We start from the raw sequence: 27,087 nt of genomic DNA on the forward strand, positions 1-27,087 counted from the left end.
GTTATTAATAGAGTCTTGCTGCACACAAGCACATACAAGTGGAACCTAGAGGGCCAACTTTGATTTCAAAAGCAATGATAACTGGGCAGAAGCAGGACCAATAAGAAAATGTTTTGGTACCAGCAGGTACAGTGGAGTGCTTGTTTTAACGCACGGTGAAGGAGCTGAAATGAAGGGAATTGGGTGTGAAACCAATCTCCAGTGTTGTTGTCCTTTAGTTGATTTATGAATTGCTTCCTATGCATATCTCAAAGCATCTCGTAATAACACATTAAAAACATATATAAAAGAATTGCATACTTAAAACAGTTAAAACAACTGCAAACATATGCGTGTCTGCATATGTACAGTTTAAAACTATATACATTAAAAATAGATACCAACTGGTACAAATAACTCCACTTAAAAGGCTTATTGAAGGTCTTCAACAGGTGCCGAAGAGGAAACAGAGATGGCGTCTGTCTGGTGTGCAATGAGAGGGCAGGTGCTGCCACACTAAAGGTCCAATTCTGACACAGTGAGGAACAGACTTCCTGATAAGATAGTATCTGCAGGAGGCTTTCTCTTGCGGAGCTCAGGTATGGGGTGAGTCTGTAAGGGACGAGACAATCTGTTAATGCCAGCTTGCTGCATTGCTCTGTTGCCACTTCTTTTCACCCCACCACCACTCAACCTTTGAAGAGCTGCTGTGAAGGGGATGCAGACATTGCAACCTTTCACTCAGCAGCACTTGAATTGGTAGGCTGGGTCCGGCTCAGCTGCCTAATTCCTCGGTGCGCAGAGACAGATTGCATTGTTGGGCAGGTAGATATTTGCATCTTTTATGGTATGTGTCACAATAGGCAGAGTGGACCCCCAGACCAGCTGTTTTGCACTGGCTGCAGCAGAAGGAACACAAGGTGTGAGACAGAGCTAAGGTGCAAAAACAGGTACAGTGGTACCTCGGGTTACATACGCTTCAGGTTACAGACTCCGCTAACCCAGAAATAGTACCTCGGGTTAAGAACTTTGCTTCAGGATGAGAACAGAAATCGTGCTCCGGCAGCGTGGCAGCAGCAGGAGGCCCCATTAGCTAAAGTGGTGCTTCAGGTTAAGAACAGTTTCAGGTTAAGAATGGACCTCCGGAACGAATTAAGGACTTCACCCGAGGTACCACTGTATTTACAAGGATGTGATGAAATGTAGACTGCCCAAAGATGAAGGTGATGAAGAGGAGGGCCAGGTCCCCAAGAAGAAGGTATTTTAATATATTCTGGGAAGTTTGAAAGTATGGAAATGAGACCGTTTATATAATTTGTCTCTATACCCTCCCGCATATTTCCTATCATTTAAGTGCTTTAAAAACACATAAAAACTGACATGTCTAGTCTTCCCCCGCCCCAGCCCATTTTTCCAGCTGCACAGTTTTACCCTAACTGCACATTTTGTGGTCAATTGCACATTAAAACAACAACAACAACCCTGATTTGTGAGTGTGGAGGAGCATCTGACTGGTCATTTTTGCAAAGAGGGTGCTGGATGAGAAGGATCCTTGATTTTATTTGGATGGACTTTTCACATGTCCTCCTGCTTTTGTCCCCCTCTCTCCAGTCTCACCTTGACATCTTGGAGCAAGCCAGGAATGCAAAGAAAGTCTTCTTCAGGAGGCAGACTCTGTGTCACACTCTGGGAGGAAACCCCTGTCCCCTGCTGACAATCACAGCCATGCCTGAGTCAGAAAGCAGCGATGATCTGGAGCAGTTCCGTAAGTCATGGATGCCTCTGAGTTAGTCCATTTCATTTGGTTTGTAGCCTTCCTCCATTTGGAAACTCAATGTGAGTGACAATGTGCATTTAACAGTCATATGCAATGAATTAAAATGCAACAGATGGAACCCTGGGCTGAACTGAGATTATCTGCCCAATTTTCACTGCTGTCGAGAAACACTCCCAGATTGGGCTGTGTTTTCTAATGTTTGTTTTTGGAAGCGCTGCTTACAGGGACTGTGGTGAAAACCTGAATGGGTATATTGTTCTTTCTAAAGGGAAGAACTAGTTGAACTGGTTGTAACACCAAATAATGTCACTTGCTTCAGCAACATGGCCAGAAATGGGCTGTGCACCTAGTTGCTTCAGGGACCAATGTATATTAAGTGTAGCCTGTTTGCTAGTTAAGGTGCCACTCAGACCTGGGGCATGCTCCAGGAATGATAACAACAGCGATGTTCTAAGTATGTAGTCCACTTGATTTGCTGGATGAATTGTCAGAAAGGGACTGTACCATGTGGTGTGCTACAAGCTTGCCTCCGGGCAAGGCTGAATAATCATGTATTTACTTATTTCATCTGAGCAGCTTGGTTAATTATAGCTTTTGGGAGATATACCAAATTTCATTTCCCTGCCTCCTAGCTTTGATCAACCCCCATGCCTCACTCCCCTGGCTTTGTTTTGACAAGCCCTCTAATCTATGGGTCAGGGAGGAAGGGATAAGGGGGTCCATTGTTGCAATTTCATAAATGGCCAAGCTTTGGAAAAACACAGTAAATGTTTAAAAGCCTTTTTGTCACCGGTACAAATGGGAGTTCCCTTCATCACTTGTGGATAACCCGCATGGATGGTAGATGTGGCTTTCAGCAAGGATGTCATCTAGAACTTTGGAGACCCAGTCAGCAGAGGCAGTGGAGCAGAGCTGAAGACAGAGCTGAAGACTTTCCCCTGCTGTTATTTCCTTTCAAAATCCATTGCAGTAAGGCAGGTGCCTTTGCAGTGTAATTTTCAGTTCCTGCTAAAACTTTTTTGTTTAGGAATGTGTATCTAGACAACACCACCACCATTAATAAATGTCTTTACCAGCAAGTCCTGGGTCCCAATGTATTTTTTTAATGCATATTTGCTTTTAAAATCACCAATTTTATTCATATTTTCATGAACTTGAATTTTTTCTTATGAATATTTATATTATTTTATGAAAACTACTTAGAGGTTTATGTTAATTAAACAGTATACAAATCTTCCATAATGACAACATCTACAATAATTTTGCTTTCCCAGAGAGCTCCACCCACCCGCCGCCTCCCAAAGCAAACATATACAATGTGGTTTCTCAAGACTAAATTGACTTACTTTATTTATTTCAAAACATTTTTATATGGGTTAATCTTTCAAGAAAAGGTGGGTACTGGTTGTGAATCCGAGGCACCAGGTGTGAGCAATGAGAACATAAGAAAAACTCTGATGGATCAGACCAGAGGTCCATATAACCTGACATCCTGTTCAGGTTTGGGCAAATTGAGCAAGATGAGGTTATGTAGCGAAGGGCTGAGGCAAACTTAAGCACCCTGGACAGCTCCATGCTAGAGAGACTCCATAAGCACAAAAGCCAAGTTTCAGCACCAGTCAACCTGAGACTGAGCTTTGAAAAGGAGCTGCAAGTTTGAGTAGTTAGCTGCACATTCAGTGAGCGGAACCTCCTCATTTAACGAACCTCAACATGCTTTAGCAGTTATCAGGTTTGATGCTGCAAGGGAGACTCTTTTTCCACTAGGGTGGGTGTGGAGCAAGGTAACTCCAGTGCCTTTGTCCAGAGTGGGATTGGCACAATGGGCCCCTCGTGCACAAGTTCTTCCGTGTCAGTAGAAGCATCTGGTGCTGACCTTGAGGGCAATTCTCTTCCCCAGACCACATCCCTGACCTCATGCCCTGAAGATGGAGAGTACGGTCCCAGGGTCACATGAAAGGGAAAATAGGCCAAGATAGGCAAGAGGTTGGGTTCCAAAGGAGGCCACAGGAAGATAACTCAGTACAGAACTAGTTGTTGGGAATCACAAGTGGGGAGAGGTCTGTTGCATTCAGGCCCTGCTTGTGGGCTTCCCATAGCCATTTAGTTGGCTACTGGATGATGGATGTTGGTCTCTCATGGATCTTTGATCTGATCCAGCAAAGGTCAGGTTCTAAAAGGATAAATAAGCAGGAGCAGGTCTTAGGCTAGACCAAGCTAGGCTTCAGAAGTCTTAGAGAACTACTCTGGCTGATGACTTCCTCAAGCCTGAGGCACCAGTTATGTAAGGCTATGTCAGGGTTGGGGAAGCTGTGGCCCTCCAGATGCTGCTGGATTGCAAGCTCCCAGAGGGATGATGGGAGTTGTAGACCAGCAACATCTAGAAGACCAAAAGCTCCCCAACCCAGACTTATAGATGTGATCAGGATGTGTGCCATGGAGCAGCAAGAATTGGGCCACCTCTTTCCTATGAGCTGCCCTGGTGCTACAGAGAGTGAGACAACTGCCTCCTTCTCCCATACTGAGCCAGCTGCAGCTTTCCAGACAATGATGGGGAACTTCAGACCTGGGGAGGGCAACCATGGCCCTCCAGACTCTCCCTTCCCTGGTCCTGCTCAAGTTCTATTTCTGGCTGTAATGGAATAGATTTTGCTGGCCTGGGTAGAGAAAACGTGTGTGCACAGAAACCATTGACTTTTGCATGGCTGGTATGTAGCCTACTGTACAAGGGTAAGCGTTGCATTTGTTGCTCCTTTAATTTTGGTCTCTGGCCCCTCCCACCACTGGCATGCAGCCCCCAGAAGGTTGCTCACAAGGGGCTGTGACCCTCAGGCTGCAAAAGGTTCCTCACCTCTGCTTTAAAGGTGTCCCGTGATTTACAATTTCTGTCATAGGGCTGCTTGAGATTGCTGGCATTCCTTCTTGTCCCTTCCAGTAATTGCTTATTACTTATCAGTAATAGAACACGGGAAGGAGAGGCATAAGGAGCCACCCTAGTATTCATCTTCCATGCACAAATCTATTGAGACCTGCATGTTTTATACATTCCAGCACCCTCGTCCTTTTCTAATTCTAGAGATAACAGATCGGCTATTCAAGCTGCACGAACCTGCTTATTAAAATGTCGCTTCTCTTTGGAAGAGGGTTACAAGAAAGAAGGAGTCATCATAGAATTCACAGAGTCTCTCATTGCCTCTCAAATGCTCCTGTTCTAAATATGCAGAATGCCCAAGGAAGCTGATTTGTGGCTGGTTTCATCCCACTCATCACCCTCCTCCCATGATACCCCAAACACTCGTATGTCCCCCCCCCCGCCAACACTGCATATTCGTTTTGGAATATGTGGAAGCTAAGCAAGAATCTGTGATTGGCTCTTGCATTGTCAATGGAATTAAAGATTCCGCCCAGGACAAACTGTGCTATGACAAGTGTAAGGTTTTATTATGTATTATGTTCAGGCTGCATCATACAGCTTAGAAACTGCACCAAGGGGAGAAATTAAACTGTCACAGCATTGGGCACTTAACGCCCATGTTAAGTAAGGACATTGAAGTGCTCACTGTGGTAGCTGATGGGGTTTGGAACTAAAGCTGAACTGACTCACATTTCTTCTTTTTTTTTGGGGGGGGAGCATTTTTGGCAGTGCCAAATAGCCTCCTCCCTTTTGGTAACCTTTTAAAAGCACTTTGCAAAACCTCACATTCATTTACATTGCCTTTGCTTGCCCACACTTGCCATCACTTGCCTCATTGTCTTCCTACTCTTGCTGGAATTCCTCTGGGAGGTCGTTGGAGAAAGGGAAAGCAATGGCCATGGTGGGATCCCTCTGTGCAGAGAGTATCCTATGGTTTTATGTATGTGTTTGTGTGTGTATACATGCCTGTAGAATTCTTACCTGCCTACGTGTACACCAGAAAAGTTGTGTGTCAGGTGCTGTTGTGGTTGCTCGAGAGTAACCAGGCAGGACTCTGACCTGTCTTTTACAGGCTTTATTTTGGTGCAAACTATTTACAGTGAAGAGCATCATAAGTTCATGTCTGGCTCAATCGCTAGCAGAATCCGGGAGTGGTCTGTTTTTGTACCTCCCCCGAACTTAAAATTTTCATCAATTCCAGCCTTTTTCACCCCTCCCTGGGCCTCAAACTACTGCGCATGATGGGCGATGGCAAGGGCGTGCTTCCCTCCTCTCTGGCTTGCTCAGGCGCGGTGTTAAGGCTCTTATTAGCATCCTCTGGTCCTTGCACCTCTTCTTCACTGGAGGTGGGGCTTTCCTCCTCACCGGAAGAGGAATTGCTTTGCAAGATTTTTGGAGGCTCCCTGTAACACAACTGCCCCCCTCTCTCTTGCCTCTGAGCCGATGGCAGTTCCCTGACATTGTGCATATCATATTACAGTGGTACCTCAGTCTGCGAACAGTCCAGTCAATGAACGCTTTGGGGAACGACCTCCGCAAAACTGGAAGTAGGCGTTCTGGCCAGCAAACTTTCCCCCAGAAAGCAAACAGAATCCAACCGGGGGAAGAGCGCCAATGGTGAGAAGCCCCATTAGGGAAAGCGCGCCTTGGCTTGATAACAGTTTCAGCTAATGAATGGACCTCCAGAATGAATTAAGTTCGCAAACAGAGGTACCACTGTATTTGTATTACATTTAGATACAATTTAATGCTAAAATAGACTTCTAAGTGGTTTACTGTTTATGGGAGCCAGTTACACAAATGTTAACATGCCCAACTAAAATACACAACAAATCAATCCCAGGAAAACATCTATGGCTGGCATCCGTCTGTCTCAGGAGGCAATGGAGGAGTGTGCCTTTGGGGGAGAGAGACAGAGTTACAACACCTGCTGTGGCTGTAGTAGAGACCAATGCAGGAGAGACATTGAAACAGGAGGCTCAGGTTGAGAGATCAAGGCAATGCCTGTGTGAACAGGTGCATCTGCCAAAGCCAGCAGAGTGCCGATAAAGATGAGGCCTCCCATATTTCAGAGCAGAATGCATTCTGCAACATGGGTGCTACCAGTGAAGAAGTCTGTGTCATGGCAATTTGATAATCATCAGGCAGCACCAAAATTAACTGGGTTCCATTGTTGATCATAATGTCCTTATTGAGCAATTTCGTGTGTGTGTGTCTATTTTACCTGCTGTAAAATTGGTAAACTTTTATATATCAGTATAATTCCATTATCAAGCGCCACAGGATATGACTTGGTCCCCAAGTCGTTAGCTTGGCTCACTTTTCTGTGTGTATTGTGAGTTCTCTGCCCTAGAGGTGCAGTCTGGGGAGAAGCCCCGGGTGTGTGTGTGTGTGTGTGTGTGTGCGCTTATTGGCTCCAACCGCCAGTAGCATGGAACCCCTAGAAGCTTACCCTAAAGGGAATGTAGCCTTAGAGCTGAAAAAAGGACTTCCACTTCTGTCTTACAGCATGCCACTGTGGCATGACATTGTTACTCAGGTGATTATAAACCTACCTCTCCACCTCCCTGAAGAAACTGGAGTCACCAGAGGCAGGTGGCTGATTTAACTTCTGTCCCAGTGGGCTCCCCCTAAGCCCCTTTAGCGTCTCCCATAAAAGTAAATGACTGCCATTTATTCCATTAACTCACAGTGATGGGAAGAGCTTTGCCTGTTGATTATCAGCCCTATCAGGCAGCTGTTGAAGTCCCAAGAGCCCTGCCAGAAAGAAACGGATGGCAAACTTAAATCCAGGCTTTGTGTATTTGGAAGGGAGCCCTGTTGATTGCAACAAAGTCAATTTCAAAGGAATGGTGCTTAAGGTATACAGCCTCCATGTAAGCAAAATCATTGCCTTTTGTAATGTGTCATTGATGAGGCCATTGTTACCTTGCCTGGTTGACAGGGGAGTGTTGTGAAGCAGTACTAGAGCTGAGCGAAAATTTCTCAGATGACATTCCTCCCCCCTGCGAGAACAATTTTTTCTTTTTCAGACCGACATCTTCCCCTCAAAAGAAGGCAATTTCACAGATCCTCCCCGTCTGAATATTCTTCACCACTTTTTGTCTGTGTGTGGCATCAACAATAACACTGGTTCTGGGGCATTGTGGAGTGTGCAAAATGATGGACAGACTGCGGTTGTAGCAGCACCAAAAGCAAATGAAACCTCAGGGAAAGAAGGGAGTATCTGTACTTTCTGCTGTGATGAGTTCCATCCCTGAGAAAGTTTTGGGGAATTTCTCCTCTCCTTGGAAAAAATTGGTGAAATGGTCCACCCACTTCAATTTCTCTACCTATAAATAGTGTAGAGAGGCCCATCTGTGCATAGCTCTAGGCCAGGTAGAGGAGGCCTTGGGGCTGAATGTGACTCTCACCAGGCCATGCATCTCCCCAGCTTTGCTCCATGCTCTCTTTGAGCACTTTTGCCTGGCTTGAATGTATCCTTGAACTGTGGTCATGCCTCTTGCTGGCCTGGATGAAGGATGCAGAGCTGTAGTGTGGTGTGTGTGTGTGTGTGTGTGTGTGTGTGTGTGTGTGTGTAGAAACCTCTGTCCTTTGGTGACTGGAATGTATGTACCCTACTGCAGAAAGGCAAGAGTCACTTAAAACCATAGAGTGACTGGGATGTATGTACCCTACTGCAGAAAGGTAAGAGTCACTTAAAACCATAGAGTTGGAAGGGACTAGTGTTAGAAACTGAGATATGAAAACTAGGAGCTAAATGGCACCTTGAACCTACAGTAGGTTATGGGCGCCGCAACAGAGTGTCTAGGTGCACTTTTTATATCACAAGAATACAAAGCTGAAAATGAACCGCAGCTAAAATCTTATGTTCATTTTTCACATGGTCTAGTCCTCATCTGAAGACCGCAAAAAACAAAGCCATACTTCTCCTGCTCGCCCCACCCTAATATTCTTATGAGGGTTCCTTCTCCAGTCATCAGAGAGTAGCTGGAAATGGGGAGGCAGAAAGTGGAAGTGGGGAGGTCCTCCTTTCCTTCCAGCAGTGGCAGTTTTAATCTGAACTCTTAGGCGTGGTACTGCACCCAGAGCTCAGAAACTGCTCGCATTAATGAAATTCCCTGTTGCAAAACACGCTCAGAACAATGGGAGCTTTGAATGCTGGAAAGGACCCCGAGGGTCATCTAGTCCAAACCCTTCCAATGCAGGAATCTCAACCAGATCATACACAGCACAGACTTTTGCTTCAGGGTCTACCCATTTTTTTGCCGCTGGCCCCACCCTCATAGATGGGTGGCCCCTGGAAGGTTTCCCATGTGGCCCTTGGGCTGAGAAACATCCCTCACCCATGCTTTAAGCACTTATCTGGAAGGTTAGCCTCCTCCACCTGTCAGTTCCACTGTGTGGGATATGAGCTGTGAGGCCCTCACTGAAGGACGTCATGTCACATTGGTAAAGGCATAGGAGCTGCTAGCTCTGCAAAATCTGTTAGCTCTCTACTGACAGCCACGTAATAAGCTGTTGGTTGATCTGTCATTTTTTTTTTTACATAAAAAAGGGGTCTATCCCCCCCACTTTAAAAAATGAAATACAATTTCCCTACGTCCCTCCTAATTAAGAACAGCAAGGAAGGGCTGAGATGGCCACTTTTTCAGGGTGTTGTGAACTGACGATTGTGTGTGGGGAAAATGTACACAGTTTAATTAAGCACATTGATTAAATCAATACGATTCAAACAGCTTAGCGCTCCAATCAGCTTAATCTCATTAACTGTAATTCGGGCCTCGATAATTGATTAATAATGCATTATGGTTTATGAATTATTGACTCCCGAGTTATTATAACTGTGCCTGCTCCCTGCATGACAGGCACGGCTGCATGTTAATTACAAAGAGCTCACGCTCTGTCCTCCCCCTCTCTTTTCAATAACTTTTTCGGAGGAAAGAGATGACGTATCTGATAGCAAAACAGGAACTTAATTAGATTACGGCCTTGTCGCAGTTGTGCTCCCCTGAAGGCACATGATCTTGTCAGTTTGGGCTCAGGAGCTGGGGAGCTATGAGGTTGTATCCAACTAAGTTTTACCCATAGGAGATGCTTTGAAATTAATGGCTATGTATTAATATCAATGGGACTCCTCTGAGTATGGCTAATGCTGGATACAACCCATAGGCCAGGAATGGGGGCACTTGTGTTACCAGTCTTTAACGCTGCTCGAAAGCACAGCCGCAGCCCTGCTTACTTTAAAGCAAGTCCCACTTGTTTCAATGAGGGTTTGCTCCTAGGTATGTGCATATCGGGACACGGGTGGCGCTGTGAGTTAAACCACAGAGCCCAGGACTTGCCGATCAGAAGGTCAGCGGTTCGAATCCCCGCTACGGGGTGAGCTTCCATTGCTCGGTCCCTGCTTCTGACTACCTAGCAGTTCGAAAGCATGTCAAAGTGCAAGTAGATAAATAGGTACCGCTCCGGCGGGAAGGTAAACGGTGTTTCCATGCGCTGCTCTGGTTCGCCAGAAGCAGCTTAGTCATGCTGGCCACATGACCTGGAAGCTGTACGAGATGAGCGCCACAACCCCAGAGTCGGTCACGACTGGACCTAATGGTCAGGGGTCCCTTTACCTTTACCTTTATGTGCATATAGGATTGCAGCCTTACTATGCAACTTCCCCCCAATATAGGAGTGGGTTAGCTGTGAACTGTTACGAAGCTAGACCAGCTCTTGAAATAAATATTTGGGATGCAGTGCAGTGATGCTGGTTGCTATTGTGCTAGGACTCACTTTCATGATTCTCCGAGTGGGTGGGAATCCATCTAATTTCCCAGCTGGAATGGCCTTCGAATACCCTCTGCATGCTGTGCTTCCAATCACCCATGTTTGTCTGGTAGAGCAATGAAATATGGTCCTCGGGAGGCAATGAACTCCTCCTTCTCCTCTTCTAAATGGTAAAAGAGAGCCTTGAGCTGTTACTGGGCCTCTGATATCCAGCTCAAACTGTGACATAGGGGGAGGGGGGGAGAGAGAGGGCATATTTCACTGAGTCCTGCATTTCCCCAGATTTGGTAGTAAATTCCAGTCACTCTCCCGCTGCTGGAGAGGCATGCTTGAAAAGGTCAAATGTTGTTGTAGTGTTTAAAATGAGCCAGGCAGGCATTTGAGCTACTCTAAACTGACTCTTCCTGTGCCAAGAGGCAGCTCTATTAAAGGAGGGCATCGTTTTTGGACGATCGCAGATGTGGGATGGCATCAGGAAGCAAAATGGAATGCACATGCAATGGCAGGCACCTGGAGCTCAGGGCTTGCCCAGTTTTGGACATTTTGATGACTTGCAAGCAAAATGCTCATCCAACGGCAGGATGTGGATGGAAACGAGACCCTAAAGTTGAGCTCTAGTTCAGCCGCTGGGTGCATATCAATGCATAGAACAGGTGTGAGGAAATTTTGGCCCTCCAGGTGTGACTGAACCAGCCCCAGCAATTATGGTCAATGACTAGGGATGATGGGAGTGGTAGTTCAGCAGCATCAGGAAGGTCAAAGGTCAAGTAGACTATGAGGTGCATTGGTCAGTTAACTGCCTGATCAGAGACCTTGAGCCCAAGTGAAGGAACTGAAGACTCCCCTTGCAGCCTTCATCAAACTAGCTAAATCTATGTTACTCTTACCTTTCTACAGCTGCCTATGGTGTGTGTGTGTGTGTGTGTGGGCACACACACTGTCCAGGCAAGCAAGAGGCACCCATCACACTTCAAGCACAATTTCCTGCCTTGCAAAAGTGCTCAAGGAGGGAATGGTTCTTTCCCTTGCAGGTCCTTGATTTAATAAAGTTTTGGCCTTTAACCCCACATCATGTAGAGATGTGGGGGAAATTCTGTTCAGTTCACATTTAGAGGTGAACCTACCCAATTCACATTTTCCAAAACAATACGTGAACTGAAGCACAGCCATCTTTCAAAATCCGCAGCCCTCTGAATTTTGCAGGACAGTTCCCCAACCAAATAGGGTGTTGAAAGATGCATATGCAGGTGGTAACGTGTCCATAAAACGAGATGTGTTTCTGAGAATAGCATGCAAAAAACACAGTCACATTAGGGGAAATTTCTTTGGGGGGGGAAATTGCATACTGGGCAAAATTTCATACCAAAATGGGTATATTAGGAGAAATTACAACTAAAATGCTGATGAATTTCCCTAAAGAATTCTCCGGTTTTTCTGCAAACTGGTGTGGAAATGCAGAGGACTGAAGTTGAGATTGGAAGAAACATGAGAAAGTGAGAAACCTGAAATTGTCAGATTCACCTATCCCTAGTCTTGCATGTTCATCTCCCATGTGAGGATACAGGGGTTGTTATAAAGGTGGCCTCTTTCCTCTTGCCTTGGTCTGCTTTGCCTAAGAATCATCCTCAGAATTCACTCTGAGTATCATTTTAGTCAAAATCCAGAGGCGAGAACTCTATAAAATAATGCTCTAAATGGGCACAGTTACTGCCAGTTTCTTTCTCTGGAGTTTCTCTTTCCCCTTGCAGCAATCTTCATGTTATGTATCCCAGGAGCGGCCTCAAAAGCCTCTCCCCCAGAAGGAGTGCTTTATGTCTGTTTTCATTCTAGTCACAATACAGCACTTCTCACCTGGAAAAGAGCTCTGGATATTCATTATCTGCCACACCGCGATTATATTCCTATTGTTGTAGTCCTGGAACAGGCACACACACAGAGCGCAAAGACAGAGGTGGGGGGTGGAGAGGTATAATGGCTCAGCCATTGTTTTCTAATAACTGAACAAGAGCTTGCTTCTCTCCCACACCTCTGTTCCTAATAGCTATTATAAGAGCATCCCTTTGTCCTCCCACCTAATCTTCCCTGAAACAAAATGTGCATGTGTCATGTGAACATTAAAATGGCTATTGGTCGGGGGGGAGGGGAGGAACCTGGGCTCAGATCTTAGAGGAGCATAGATGCTGATGATGTAAATTATCCCGGGCAAATGAACAGAATCGGCCCAATATGTTTGGCACCCTGCCCCGCCGTGTACAGAACCTGCCTGGGTTGACAATCAGCTCTTATTTCCAAATGGGCACCCTCCTCCATTGCACCTGAGAACAGCAGACTGGCTTAAAAGGTACAGAGCAAGCTAGATTAGGAAACTCAGGGAGAAAGGTGGTGGTGGAATTCTTCCCCTTCCGTTTACCTGAAGGAGCGTCTCCACCCCTATCATTCAGCCCGGACCCTGAGGCTCTCCACCGAGGGTCTTCTGGTGGTTCCCTCACTGTGAGAAGCGAAGTTACAGGGAACCAGGCAGAAGGTCTTCTCAGCAGTGGCACCCTCCCTGTGGAACGCCCTCCCTTCAGACGGCAAGGAGATTAAGAATTACATAACTTTTAGAAGACATCTGTATCGGGAAGTTTTTAATCTTTGGTGTTTTGTTATGGTTTATATATGCTGTAAGCTGGGGAAATCCAGCCAGATGGGTGGGGTATAAAAAAATATTTTTAATTATTATTGTTATCTGCTGCCTCAGTCTGCTGTTGTACTCGTGCCCTGCTTGCGGTCTTCCTGCAGGCATTTGGTTGGCTACTGTGAGAACAGGATACTGAATGGGATGGGCTTTTAGCCTAATCCAACAGGGTTCTTATTATTGTTCTTGTTAACCCCACAACACTGAGCTTCATAACTGAGTGGAAATTTGAACCTTGGCCTCTCAGATCCAAGGCTAACACTCTAACCATTGATAGCATCAAAGCCACCAATTTGGGGCACTGCAGCAGAAAAGGAATTGCCCCAAATATCCTCTTTGGCATGAGTAAGGATGTCAGGGAATTCTAACAAAAATGGAAATGGGAGAGGAAATTGCTAATGTGTGTTTTTTTTTTAAAAAAAATAAATCATATGTCTGGAATGGAAATCAATCCATTGTATACGTTGTTGCTTTTGGTCTACTCAAAATATGCGATTGATTATGCCTCTGTCCATTTGCATTGCATTTCCTTCACATTGAAATGAATGGTGAGGAATATTATAGGACAACGTAATTTATGTAATTAATTATGTAAGTTACGTAATTTCACTACAGCAGACAGTGAGACAAATAACATAGGGTTGGGTGTGGGGTTTGTTTGTTTTTTGCGGAAAACAAACTGCAGCAGATTTGAAATGGTTCCACATGCAATGACTGCGAGGCCTCTTTCGAAGATTCTTAATTTTGGGCGGGCTTGTGAATGCAGTCTTTCAGAGAACTTGGCCCCAAATCCAGCACAAACTAGAAGCCAGTGCAGTTAGCAGAGGACTGGTGTTAAATCATCCACAATGTGTATATCAGGCAACAGTCTAAGTTGCTCCATTTTGAGGCAGAATGATACATAGAGACCTTTCTCTGGTGACATTGCTTGGGACAGCAAAGATGGAGCATTGTCATGCTGGTCAGCCATGTCATGCTGGTCAGGATTTTAAGAACATCAGGATCGTGAAAGGCTCACCTAGCAAAGCATCCTCTTCTTACAGTGGCCAGTCCAGTCAGATGCCCTTGGTATGGGAAGCCCACAAGCAGGACTTGAGTGCAACAGAACTCTCCCCATGTGCGATTCCCAGAAACTGAGATTCACAGGCCTACTGCCTCTATCAGAAGTTAGTAGTTGTTGAACTTCTCCAAGGATCTGACTAATCCTCTTTTTGAGGTCAAAAGAGTTCTAGTTCCCCAAACAGAGTGTACTGAAATATATTCTTTGCTTTTCTTTTTGTTCCATTGTGTCCTTCCCTATCCTTACATTTATGTTAATGAACTCTACATAATTGGATCAGGTCTCAGAACCGACAAGGCTCGTTCTGGAACTTAACTCTTTTTTCCAGCAACAGCACTTTCTCAGTAACACTTTGCAAAATGATATATATCAAATCACCAGTGCATTTAGAATTTAATTTGCTCTATCAGTTGCAATTGTCATGCTACTTAGTTTTGGAGGGGAGGGAAATGTAATTTCCCTGATACTTCATAATTCTTTTACAAGGCTTTGTCCCCCCCGCCCCTGCTTTTCTTCACTGAATCTGTTTAAGCAACTGTTGGGGAAAGGGAAGGAGAGCTGTTCAGTAAGGGTCTTGATCTCCCCCTTTTGAAGCACACATACACATCTATTACCAACAACTGGTCACATTTTAGTGTGACCAAGAGCCAGACTTCAAAATAGGGCTAGACTGATAGGAGCATGTCCAAATTCACAATTGCCAGAGTCAATAGGGTAGGGGACAGATTTAGCACTACTGTAATGGTGGCCTCAGGTGCACTTCCTTATTTTTGACTGTATAGATTAATTTCCATGGTGAAAATTATGTATGGCAACATTGCATTAAGGGCAAAATATACTCACAACCTGAGAGTGGGTGGCTTAACCTTCAGCAATAGAGACCCTCATGGAGGGTACAAATGCCTCTTCTCTCTGTGATATGAAGGCTGTGGAGGAAGAGATAATACATTTCCAATGCTTGTGCTCTAAAAAGTAGAATGTGGCTTCAAGGGAAGAGAAGAAAGAATGGACTAACAGAAAGCACTGTTTGTTTCCCTACCAAAGCACAGCTGCTGATGTACATGCACACACTCTCACACACTCACATCTGTTTGTCAGAGATGGGGAACCTCAGAGTCCCTCTATCAGGCCCTTGGAGTTTTTCTAGGAAATAGATGTCTTCTCGGCACTGACATTTGTCTTGATCTCCCATCTTGACCCTTGCCATCGTTTCCGGTTTCTGCCTGACTCGACATCTTCCTACAGTTCAGTCTTGACTAGAGGACTGATGAATTCATATGACAAGACAGTATGTAGCAGGCAAAATACAACCAGAGATCCGGAACCAGAGAATCAGAGGCCTAGATCTCATGGAAATGGTAGTTGTGTTTGGACTGCACCAGTTCTGACTGCAGGTGGGGAGTCATATAACTCCATACTCCTCCCAACAAAAAGAATAAATTTTTGCATGCAGAAAATTGGTATATATAGGGGGAAAGTTTTAGCATAGCTTTCCCTATGACATGCTGCTCTTCTATAGGATTTTTCTCTTGTGGGGGAGTGCTCGGTCACATAAGCTGTCTACTCGAAGACCAAACGAATACAGCCTGCATGGCAGCTTACCATCTTCCACAAGAACAAGGCCACTGGGTCTGTCAGTGTCTTCAGGACCTGGGACAGCTCTGAAGGGGGCACACTTTGTTCTAACAACAGCAAAGCCTGACTTAGCCTGACCTAATGTCAAATATTTGATTAGTTTGCCAATAAGCAAGCACTGCTGTAAGGTCAAGCTGTATGGCTCAGGAATGTGTTCCAAACCTGAGTTGTGAGAAGTACATTTTGTCAAACTGGAGCTGATGACTACTCTCTTAAATGCCTGTGTATAAATCCTGTTCTTTGGCAGCATGAGCTATTTAGCTGTGTTTCGCACATCAGGTCATGTCTTGCTTGCTAGGGCTCTTTGATGCCAGGGTCCTTTTTTTGTACACTGGTTTGTCAAACAAGAAAAGAGCAAAAAGCATCAACAATGACACCAACTCCTAGGGAGGCAGCAGCCCTTTCAACATGGTGTTAAAGCCTTCATTTTTCATTTGATGGACTACAAGCCAGGGTAGCTTAATGGAAGAGCCATACACAGAAGCAGTATACCCTTAAATAACAGACACTGGAGACAGATGGCAAGTGAATGGCTTTACTTGTGTCCTTCTGGCCACCGTTGGGACTGAATTATGGACTGCTAGATGTATGTTGGTCTGATATATCAATAAGATCTTATATCATTATGACTGATCTCATGTTGACCCATCATGGGTTCCTCTCTTTTGTGATGAATGAAAGATGTTATCCCTTAAAAAATGTGGGACCATCTGTATCACAGAAAACTGTCTTAAATAAAATTAGACCAATTGTCTCTTCTAACTGTTAGCTAGGACCATGCACCCAATTAAGCCAAAGACTTGAAGATCAAACCTAACTGGGCAGAACTGGGTTCCAGCAGAGTCTGGTGGAGAAAGCTCTGGATGGGTCACGATGGGCCTCCTGAAGCGAGCCCAGGACTGTTAAGGAGTGAGACATTGGGCAAGAAGGAGCTTTAGCTTGCATGTGCCTGTTCCCATCAGTGGAACACATATGTGGAGTCAAACTGATGTAGCTCAATCCTTTGCTCAGGGTGCAGTCTTGCCAGTTGCAGGGAACATTGCTTTGCCATTGTGTACCCTGCAGGGAACATGCTTGTGAAACACCACTCGGCAGGATTGATTCTCCTGCTCTCTTTGGGGTGGACGAGGAGGCACAGTATCTCCTTATCCCACCCTCTCCTGCCCATATGTTTAACTGATTTGGGAATGGATCCAAGTTAGGTCAGGAGGACTGTGTGCAGCTCTCCTGTCAGCTGCTCTCCAAGGTCCTAGCCAGAGGCTTGTCCAACCACCTGCCACCTGCCAGGGTCTTTGAAACTGGGTGTTCTTACATGCAGCACATGTGCTCTATCACTGAGCTGTGTTCTCTTCCCAAACAGTTATTGACTTTCTCCTAAAATGTCAACCAATGGCAAAGAGACCTTTTTACATATTGGATCTCAAATAAGCCAAACTGATTGCTTTCAAGGAAAGAATTATTGATAGTGTGCTGTATTGTCCCCCACCATATCTGCAATTTGATATATATATATTTACATTATTTTAATTCCATAGATAGTTGAATTGCTTTTTAATCATAACTATTTATACGCCTTATCCATGTGTGCTTTATTTGAATTTACTTTAATTTTTTTGTGAGCTACCTTGAGTCCCAGTTCTGGGGAAAAGGTGGGGTATGAATAAATAACAACGATGCCATCAGTTTATGCTATCCCACTTATTTACTTTAGGATGTGATACATCACTGCCCCGTGACATTTAGGCTTTATCCAAATTTTGTGCCAGGGAAAACTGAACTGTGCATGCTCTAAAATTATGCAAGTGGAGAATATGTGCATGATTTCTTATTTTTGCTCCTTACAGGAAAGGACAGAGATAATCAGAGTTTTGAAGCCATGTCCCCAAGTATCTTACTGAGGAACCTCATTGTCTCCTGAGACTTCAGCAGACATCCCTTGTACACATTTGAACGTGTTCAAATGCTCAGCCATAGGGACTAGTACCTTGGGTAAATGAAAATAGAGGTTCTAAGGAAGCTGAATTTTCAACCCAGTGTCACATTCTGAGGTTTTCCCACACTCCTATGGAAGTACCTTATTTATTTAGGCTATTTCTATACTGCTATACCATTTGGTATATAAAAATAGATCTCTTTGAGGGTTGTTGTTGTTGTTACAATCAAGCAGTATTTAAATTTTATGAAATAAAAATAAATAAGCTGTGTACAGAAAACGAAAGCACCAACAGACAGCTTAAACAACAAATGTTACAAAAAAAATATACAGTTACCATTTCAAATGTTGAATTTATTAGTAAGATATAGACCAACTCTTTCCAATTATCCACACTTACCCTTTGTTCTACTCTTTCCAGGCAGAGGTACATGTCTGAATGTTCCCGTGCCCCAATTTCCCCCATGAAAACCTGCTCTTTAAGCTGAATTGGAGTAAACATCAATTTGGGTTTTGTGTGGATTGACGTTTGCTCCGATTGAGCTTTAAAGAGTGGGTTTTTGCTGGGAAAACTCTGGCTGTTTGGACACAGAGTTTGGAATTGTGGTCTGTGCCTGGAAAGAGTGGAGGAAAGGTAAGTGTGGCTAAGCCTTCAGACTCCTGGCTATTTCTCAGGACTTTCCCCATCCACCTTGTTTCTCACCCAAGGCTTAAACAAACTCACAGCTCACCCACAAAAGCTCACAATGAACAGAGTTCCTGGAACCTGTTTGCACCTGCCTAGACTCTCACTTGTTGCTTGTGGACAGGCATCAAGGGGGCTGGAGAGTTCTCAGGCTGCCCACAGCTTTGCTCCTTTCAGCAGTTAAGTGTACTCTCTGCACCCAGTTCCAGGTGTATCAGGCATGGCAAGTTTCCCTGGAGGTCCTAAGGATGACAAATAGGCCACTCCCTCCAGTCCCAGTTCTTTCACTGGCATCTTCCCAGCTTCTCCTCCTCCAGCCTCCTAGCCACACAGCTATGCCTATTAACTGCAAAGTCAAGGAGCCCGCTCTGATTGCCACATCTCCATTCCACTCCCTGCCCTCTTTCATGCTTCTTATGTACGCAGAATCAGTGCATCTGCCCCGATCTACAAGCATAGGCAGTTCAGATAAGCACAGCACAATAAAAACCGGGTTGGGTTTTATGATGGGTTTTAGACCCAGCAATAACTTTTTTCTCTTCTATTTGTGTATCTCTCCCACTGCACACAAATGTGCACCCTTTTTAGGCAATTAAAAATCTGTGGTGGGATGCACATCAGATACTTCACGAGTAGAGTGCGGGCATAAAAAAGGCTTTCTGAAAGGCGAAAGGCGAAAAATAAATGAGCTCCATGGAGTATGTGAGCCATCCATTTTGTTATGACAATATGATTTACAAGGATACACTTTTATTTAAATAAGTGACGCTTCTTTTAAAAGCATTTTTGATATTCCCTGACACAAATATGAAAAAAGAGATTACAGAAATAGCATGGCGTGGATACAAACTGCGTTCCAACCAGCAGGAGGTAGGATTTAGTGTTTGCCTGTTTCCTTATGCCGTGCCAAGCTGCCTAATCGAAGCAGATGCTTCAGCGCAATTTTTAGCAGAAAAATTCAGAGAGGCAGAATCTCTAGGCTGGGACCTAGGAGTGCTCTGCTTCCCCCTCATGAATAAAAAGAAAATAAAACAAGTGGCACAGGGCACCATAAAGACTGAAAACTTCATGCATCAGACTTTGTGGACTAGAGCCATTTTATCACATGCTCAAAGTCTGTCTATCCTCAGTTGCATGTGAGGGAGAAATTCGTTTCAGTTTGCATTCAAAGGCAAACTTGTCTAATTCACATTTTCTGAAACAATGTGCAAACCAATAGACAGCCATTCTTTGAAAATTCACATTTCTCCAAATTTTGCATTGCAATTCTCCAGCCAAGTAATTTGTGCACAAAATGCATGCACAAGGATAATGTATGCATAATGCACATGTGTTTGTGTAAATGCTGCATAAAATGCATTATATTAGGGGGAAATTGCTTTGCAAAAATGTGTATATTAGGCAAATATGCATACAAAAGTGTGTATATTAGGAGAAATTAGCACCAAAATGCTGATGAATTTTCATGGCAGCTTGTTTTTTTTTTTTAATAAAAAAATAATTTTAAAGAAAAACATAGAACATGAAAGTGAAACATTTCAATCAGTACAAGATCAAGGATTGTTACAAATAAATAAGCTACTATTATGTAAACAATTGGAAGAACGGAGTGGAGAAATAAAACCTATCTTGCTGACAATTTCAAATTAATAAGCACCTTCCTTGCAGATTCCTGGAAATTGTCATTTCCAAACTGATGTGGAAATATGGAGAACCAAATTTAAGATTGCAAAAATGAGAAACTGAAATATACTGAAATTGATTTTTCTACCCTCCTTTGAAGGCAGAGTAAGGCAAGTGCTTCAGGTGGCAGATGCTGGGGCAGGGGCAGTAGTGATATGTCAGGAGTTCAGGTTACCCGCTTGATAGCACAGTAAGCGTAGGTAATTAAAAAGGAGGATTTACTACAAAAACAAACAGATAGCTCTGGATGGCTCTAACAAAGCCTCTGGCATCATTACTCAAGATGACCCTTCTGAAGACTCCTTGCGACGTTGACAGAAGATATTGAACTTACAACCTTTACGTCTCTTGTTTTGCTTTCTATCTAGCTGCCCTCCCATTCGCCGACTTTTCGGACTTAGTGGATCAGCTCCAAACTCTTCCTTTTCTGAGAGGCTGTCTCTGAGTTTGTTCGTGCCTATTTGTGCTTCCTGTGAGCTTTGACTGTGTTCTTGCCTGCTCTCAGCTACTGCCTTATCAGTCTGCCCGTCAAGGTCAGGAAGAGTCAAAGTCTGCAGCTGTCTGCTTTCCCCTGCCTGGCTAACATCTAAACCTCTCTGTTCCTGGCTGCTTTCTGCAGTTGGCTACAAACCTTCACTTGGAGCTGGCTCATTCCTGACATGATATCACCTCACCATTTCTCCTGAGCCCTCTGGCTGTGGCCTTCTAGGGGACAGAGGTTTATGTGCTACACGAAATGTTCTGCCACTCCATAACTAACCTTCTGCCTCCACATGTGGATGATACTATTCCATTGCCAGTATTGAAATAGGATTCAACAGCCAGTGTCATTGGGGTGTCAGTGAACCTTTTCCATTTCTGGCAGCAAAATGCCTTCAGCCAGCCCTGATCTATCACTCTATCTATCCATAGGTATGTAGAGAGCAAAAGGTCATGAATTGTAAGCAATGAGGTCTATGACATTCATGTACAAAACTCAAATGTGTACCAGATATGTTGTTGTTGTTTAGTCATTTAGTCATGTCCGACTCTTTGTGACCCCATGGACCAGAGCACGCCAGGCACTTCTGTCTTCCACTGCCTCCCGCAGTTTGGTCAAAGTCATGCTGGTAGCTTCGAGAACACTGTCCAACCATCTTGTCCTCTGTCGTCCCCTTCTCCTTGTTCCCTCCATCTTTCCAGATATATTTAGTGGTAATTCAAAACACTGGCAATGGGGGTGGGGTGGGGGCAAGCTATCACAATTTTCCTGGCTTTCCTATGACATGATGGAGAGTGAGAAAGTAAACTTCAGAGTTCTAAGCTCATAGAATCAAACTCACTGAAAAATTCTAGACATTCTCAAAGAATTTCTCCATACCTGATGGGATTCCATCTGTGCCAACTTGTCTGCTGAGAGCCGCTGTATGTCTAAAATGAAAGCAGTGAGTTGCTCCAAACTAATAATCGTATGTGGACTGCAAATGGGGTGTGTGTGTGTGTTTGTTTGTTTGTTTGTTGTGTGTGTGAGAGAGAGAGAGAGAGAGAAAGAGAGAGGATGGGAGGGGGAGAGAGACAGAGAGGAGGAGGAGAGGACAGCTCACAAACTTTTCTATAATAGTGCCTCTGTTTGCTGATGTTATTAATTTTATTACTTTGAATTACTGTCACTCTTGGTCCTTAGAGTGTTTAAGGCAAGTTCTAACTCCCCTACTCTCTTAAATATCAAAAGCATAGACATTAACACAGAAAAGAAAATACATGTCGTCCAAAACAACATTATTAATTCTCAAGAAGTAAATGCCAGCCCACCCAAAGGGATTTGGGGAACGCACCGGCTGTCCCATTTTGCAGCAAGAAGTCTGGAATCCTGCACTTTTACCATTTTAAAATTAGATTGCTTTATGCTGATTAGACATATGTTTGCAAATTGAATATGATTGCATCTTCAATATTGGCCTGCTAGGTGGGGACAGAGGCCATTCGCTCCATGTTTACTACAGATATCTTGCCATTCATTCTGCTACCATCTGTGCTAGGGATGCTGTAGAATTCCAAGTCTTTGTGATATTAGAGCTCCTGGGCATAGGAAAAATACTTTGGCGCTGTCTCCTAACACAGCATTTAGCACAAGACACTGGAGCAATGTCGCTTCCATTGGTAGACTCCTCTGGTTAAGAAAATATCAGCATAGGACTGGGAATTCTAATGTGATGCAACCAAGAGCTGTTCGACAGTGGAATTTGCTGCCAAGGAGTGTGGTGGAGTCTCCTTCTTTGGAGGTCTTTAAGCAGAGGCTTGACAACCATATGTTAGGAGTGCTCTGATGGTGTTTCCTGCTTGGCAGGGGGTTGGACTCGATGGCCCTTGTGGTCTCTTCCAACTCTATGATTCTATGATTCTATTCTATGAACCATGAAAAGGCGGTGGTCTTTATTCTGGATCAGTTAATCTAGATTAAGTTTGTCTCTGGTTCCATCCATCACTGGGTCTTCCCACTGCTACCACGCAGCTCTCAGAACACTATCCCCAAGGGGATGTGGTCCCTGAGAGCTGCCCACCTCTGCTTTATAAAGAGAAAATGCAACTGTTGTATATGCAACAATCCTCATATAATTAGAATGCCTCTTAGGAATGAACCAAAAAGGAACCCAAGTAACTGTTGGGAGTCTGAAATTATTACAAAACAGCCCCCCTGTTAAGTACATAAGAAGAGCCTGCTGGATCAGACCAGTGGCCCGTCTAATCCAGAATCTTGTTCTCAGCAGTGGTCAACCAGATGCTCATGGGATTTCCACAAGCAGGACCTGAGGGCAACAGCGCTTTATCGTCCTTTGGTTTTACAGCAACTGGTATTCAGAGGCATGAGGCCTCTAGCTGTGGAGGTAGAACATAGGCCATCAGAAATGGTGGCCATTTGTAGCCTTATCCTCCATGAATGTCTTATCCTCTTTTAAAGCCATCCAACTTGGCAACCATCACTGTCTCTTGTGGAAGCAGTTTCCATTCCATCATTTATGTAACTTTTTTCGTTGTTTACTTCAACGAAAAGCATTTGTTCATGTACTTAGACCAGACTCCTATAGGTAGTACCTAGGAGTAAGTTCCATTCAACTCAGTGCGATATACTTCTCAGTAAACACATGCAGGGTTGCACAAGTCCCTTTCTCCGCTGTAATCAATCAAAATATATGGAGACAAGTTCCCCATGGGTCAGTTCCATCTGCTAGTATCAGAAGTCAGGTAGGGTGGTGGTGGGAATTTATAATCCCGTCCAAATCAACAGAGCTTACTTCAGAAGGAAAGGGCCATAGCCCAGCAATAGAGTATCTTCTTTGCATGCAGAAGGTTCCAGGTTGAACTTGTGGCCATCTCCAGGTAGGGCTGGTAATATCCCTGCCTAGAGTCGCTGCTAGTCATTGTAGACAGTATTGAGCTAGATGGTTTCAGGCAGCTTCCTGTGTTCCTGTGAGTCAGAGGAAGAATGCTTGGGGATGGAGCATTCATGGGAAATATATCATTATTTCTCTTTCAAAAACGTAATGTCTAGCAAAGCTTACCCTCCCTCTAGAAATGCAGTTAGCCCCTTCTGTGCCCCTATGTATATGTGTATATTGCGATACCACTGCTCAGACACTGAAACATCCATTGTGGTGCCTGCAGGTGCCAGTGCGCCTATTCCATGGCACTTTCTAAAGGCCTTAGTAAAAAAATTCCTCAAACATCCACAATGCATGAGGGATCTCAGAAGGGAGTGTCCAGGAGCTGCCATCTAATTTCCCCATAATACTCCGGAGTTAGGGGACGCAGGTGGCGCTGTGGGTTAAACCACAGAGCCTAGGACTTGTGATCAGAAGGTCGGAGGTTTGAATTCCCGCCACGGGGTGAGCTCCCGTTGCTTGGTCCCTGCTCCTGCCAACCTAGCAGTTCGAAAGCACATCAGTGCAAGTAGATAAATAGGTACCGCTCCAGCAGGAAGGTAAACGGTGTTTCCGTGCGCTGTTCTGGTTCACCAGAAGCAGCTTCGACATGCTGGCCACATGACCTGGAAGCTGTACGCCGGCTCCCTCTGCCAATAAAGCGAGATGAGCGTTGCAACCCCAGAGTCGGCCACGACTGGACCTAATGGTCAGGGGTCCCTTTACCTTTTTACTCCGGAGTTGATGCCATATTGGTGGCATTGTAGGAAATTAAATTGGTAGTGGCAACCTGACCCACCTGCCTGGCACTCAGCAGAGAGATGCTCCTGCCTATGACTGGGTAAGTCCACCAGGGGAACTTAGGGACACAGGATGGGGCCCAGCAGAAAGTATTGTCCTGAACCTCTCCCTTCTACTGAGCAGCTGGCCTCCTGAAAAGATTCACACCCTCAGCTATCTTTGCCCTTTAAGAGTCTTTTGACTCTTACTCTAATGAAGGAGAACAGTTGGGAACCTGGATGGAGCCACCTTCCCATCATTCAGCACACCACTCAGACCATGCAAAAGAAGGTAGTTGTGTTCTGTCTCGTGTAACGCTCAGCTGAAGAAATGGGCTCCTCCATCCCCCTCTCCGCCTGCCTTTCATATCCTAGGCATCCTGCCTCAATTCTGCAAAAGCAATTTCTCCCATTCACCCATGCTAGGCTCCATTTTCAAAACACGCCACAGGGAGGTCAGTGATCAGCGTAAAATACTTAAGAGGATCCCAAATTGCCTCCTGCCTCAGAACAAATTCAGGCTTTGAAGTAGATATCATGGCAACGGCTCATGATAGATATCCCTGCCCTCGCGACTCCAATCTAACACCGCCTGCATTTACTGGGGTGACATCAGCGTTAGGAAATGACAACAGCGTTGCAAACAGGGAGGGAGGGAAGAAAGGAAGGAGGAGAGGATGAGGGAATGATACTGCGGGCAACCCTCTGTTCTCAGTCATAACAATGTTGGAAGTTGAATTACTGGTGCTTTCCCATACCAAGATCCAGGCTGAGATACTCCAGAAAGATGGTTGCTTGCAATAGTTGATCAATTTAAGAGCGTAGGAAGAGCCCTGCTAAATCAGACCAAAGGCCCATCTAGACCAGCATTCTGTTCTCCCAGATGTTAACCAGATGCTTCTGGAAACCCCACGAGAAGGGTAAAAGCTCAACAGCCTGCTCTCCTGTTTATGATCCCCGGCAACTGGTAATCGGAGGCAATCCTGAACTACAGAGCCAGTGTGGTGTAGTGGTTAAGAGCGGTGGACTCGTAATCTGGTGAACTGGGTTCGCTTCCCCGCTCCTCCACATGCAGCTGCTGGGTGACCTTGGGCTAGTCACACTTCTCTGAAGTCTCTCAGCCTCACTCACCTCACAGAGTGTTTGTTGTGGGGGAGGAAGGGAAAGGACAATGTCAGATGCTTTGAGACTCCTTTGGGCAGTGATAAAGTGGAATATCAAATCCAAACTCTTCTCCTCTTCTACAGTGGTACCTCAGTTTGAGAACAGTCCTGCTTAAGAACAATTCGGTTTACAAACTCCACAAAACCAGAAATAGTGTCTTAGTTTGAGAACTTTACCTCGGTCTAAGAACGGAATCCAAACAGTGGAAGGGCAACCGCGGTGGGAGGCCACATTAGGGAAAGTGCGCCTCGGTTTAAGAATGGTTTTGGTTTAAGAACGGGCTTCCGGAACGGATTAAGTTCGTAAATCGAGGTACCACTGTAGCTGGACTGATTTAGCCTGAGGCAGTTTCCTTTGCCCATCTAGTCCAGCATCCTGTTCTCACAGTGGTCTGGGGAAACCCAGCCAGATGGGTGGGGTATAAATAATAAATTACTATTATAGTATTATGGTCAACCAGATGCCCCAATGGGAAGCCCTTGAGCCAGACCTGAGTGCATACTGCTTCCAACAGTGGAGGTGGAACATAGCCTTCATGGCTAGCAGCCATTGGTAGACTTATTCTCCTTGAATTGTTAAATCTTGCAGAAGTGAAGTCCATAGTTTAACTATGGAAGCATGCAGTTTCCTATGTGTTAAATCAGCCTTTGCCGTGCTGGTTCATAAGAAAAGCCCTGCTGGATAGACTGAAGGCTCATGTATTCCAGCATCCTCTTCTCCCAATGGCCAACTAGATGACTCTGGGAAGCTCACATGAAGGATTTGAGGGCAACAGCACTCTCCCAACATGTGATTCCCAGCAACTGGTATACAGGGGCATTCTGCCTCCAGTAGTGGAGTATAGCCTTTGTGGATAGTTGCTATTCATAGCCTCCTTCATGAGGGGTGGGTCACTGTGAACCCACCCCTTCCTTTTTCTTTTTCTTTCAGGAAGGGGATGATGAGGCAGTGGGAAGTTTGGGACTGCACAGATGCACTGCCAAAGCCAATATGGTGTTCTCATACACAAGTCCTTCTCTGCTGCTGTCAGGAGGCTATTGCTGTGGCTATTGTCCACCAGGTGGGCCAGCTATTCTTGGGCTTACCAAACACAACTTTGCTTATCTTCCTGAACCCATCCCTTCCTAAGGGTTTGGTACAGGTAAGAAAAGTTCAGAAAGAAACACACAAAACAGGCAAACAGAATGACAACTGAAACATGCCCCAATGATTGTTATCCCATCATCAGAATTTTGATCCAGTTTCCATAATCCAGTACTTGATTCACATATCCTGAAACTGTGCATGAACCAAAGCACAGCCATCATTTGAAATTCGCACTTCTCTGCATTTTGCAATGTGGTTCTCCAGCTAAAATGGATGGGAGATTAAATATACTGCTTTAGCTGTGTACGCTAGTTCTGTGTGCACTGTGAATGCAGAATTGAATCCTACCCCTTGCCCATCAGCTGACATCACCCAGTGCCATCAGCTGCTTCACAGGTAGGTGTGGTCTAGTGGACCAAGATTCCCTGCCCTTCAGCTAGATCAGGCACCCCCAAACTCAGCCTTCCAGATGTTTTGGGACTACAACTCCCACCATCCCTAGTTAACAGGACCAGTGGTCAGGGATGATGGCAACTGTAGTC

The 27,087-nt window shown here is 44.9% G+C and overlaps 1 protein-coding gene and 1 long non-coding RNA gene across 3 annotated transcripts in view; one reads left to right on the forward strand and one right to left on the reverse strand.

Moving 5' to 3' along the window:
* The window catches only part of AGBL1 (AGBL carboxypeptidase 1), a 402,258-nt gene that overhangs the window by 120,369 nt on the left and 254,802 nt on the right, over positions 1 to 27,087 (forward strand). For both annotated transcript variants that reach the window (XM_083475009.1, XM_083475010.1), the window contains exon 17: positions 1,591 to 1,744. In XM_083475009.1, coding sequence (XP_083331135.1) covers positions 1,591 to 1,744 — 154 coding nt within the window. The remainder of the gene's footprint in view (positions 1 to 1,590; positions 1,745 to 27,087) is intronic.
* Positions 457 to 23,449, reverse strand: LOC310693360. The gene is made up of 3 exons (XR_014519126.1): positions 23,391 to 23,449; positions 21,441 to 21,528; positions 457 to 591 (listed from the first exon to the last, which is right to left on the reverse strand). It is a non-coding gene; the product is annotated as an uncharacterized lncRNA (long non-coding RNA).

The sequence above is a fragment of the Podarcis liolepis genome, assembly GCF_965112155.1.
Source record: "Podarcis liolepis genome assembly, chromosome: 14".
Taxonomy (NCBI): Eukaryota; Metazoa; Chordata; class Lepidosauria; order Squamata; family Lacertidae; genus Podarcis; species Podarcis liolepis.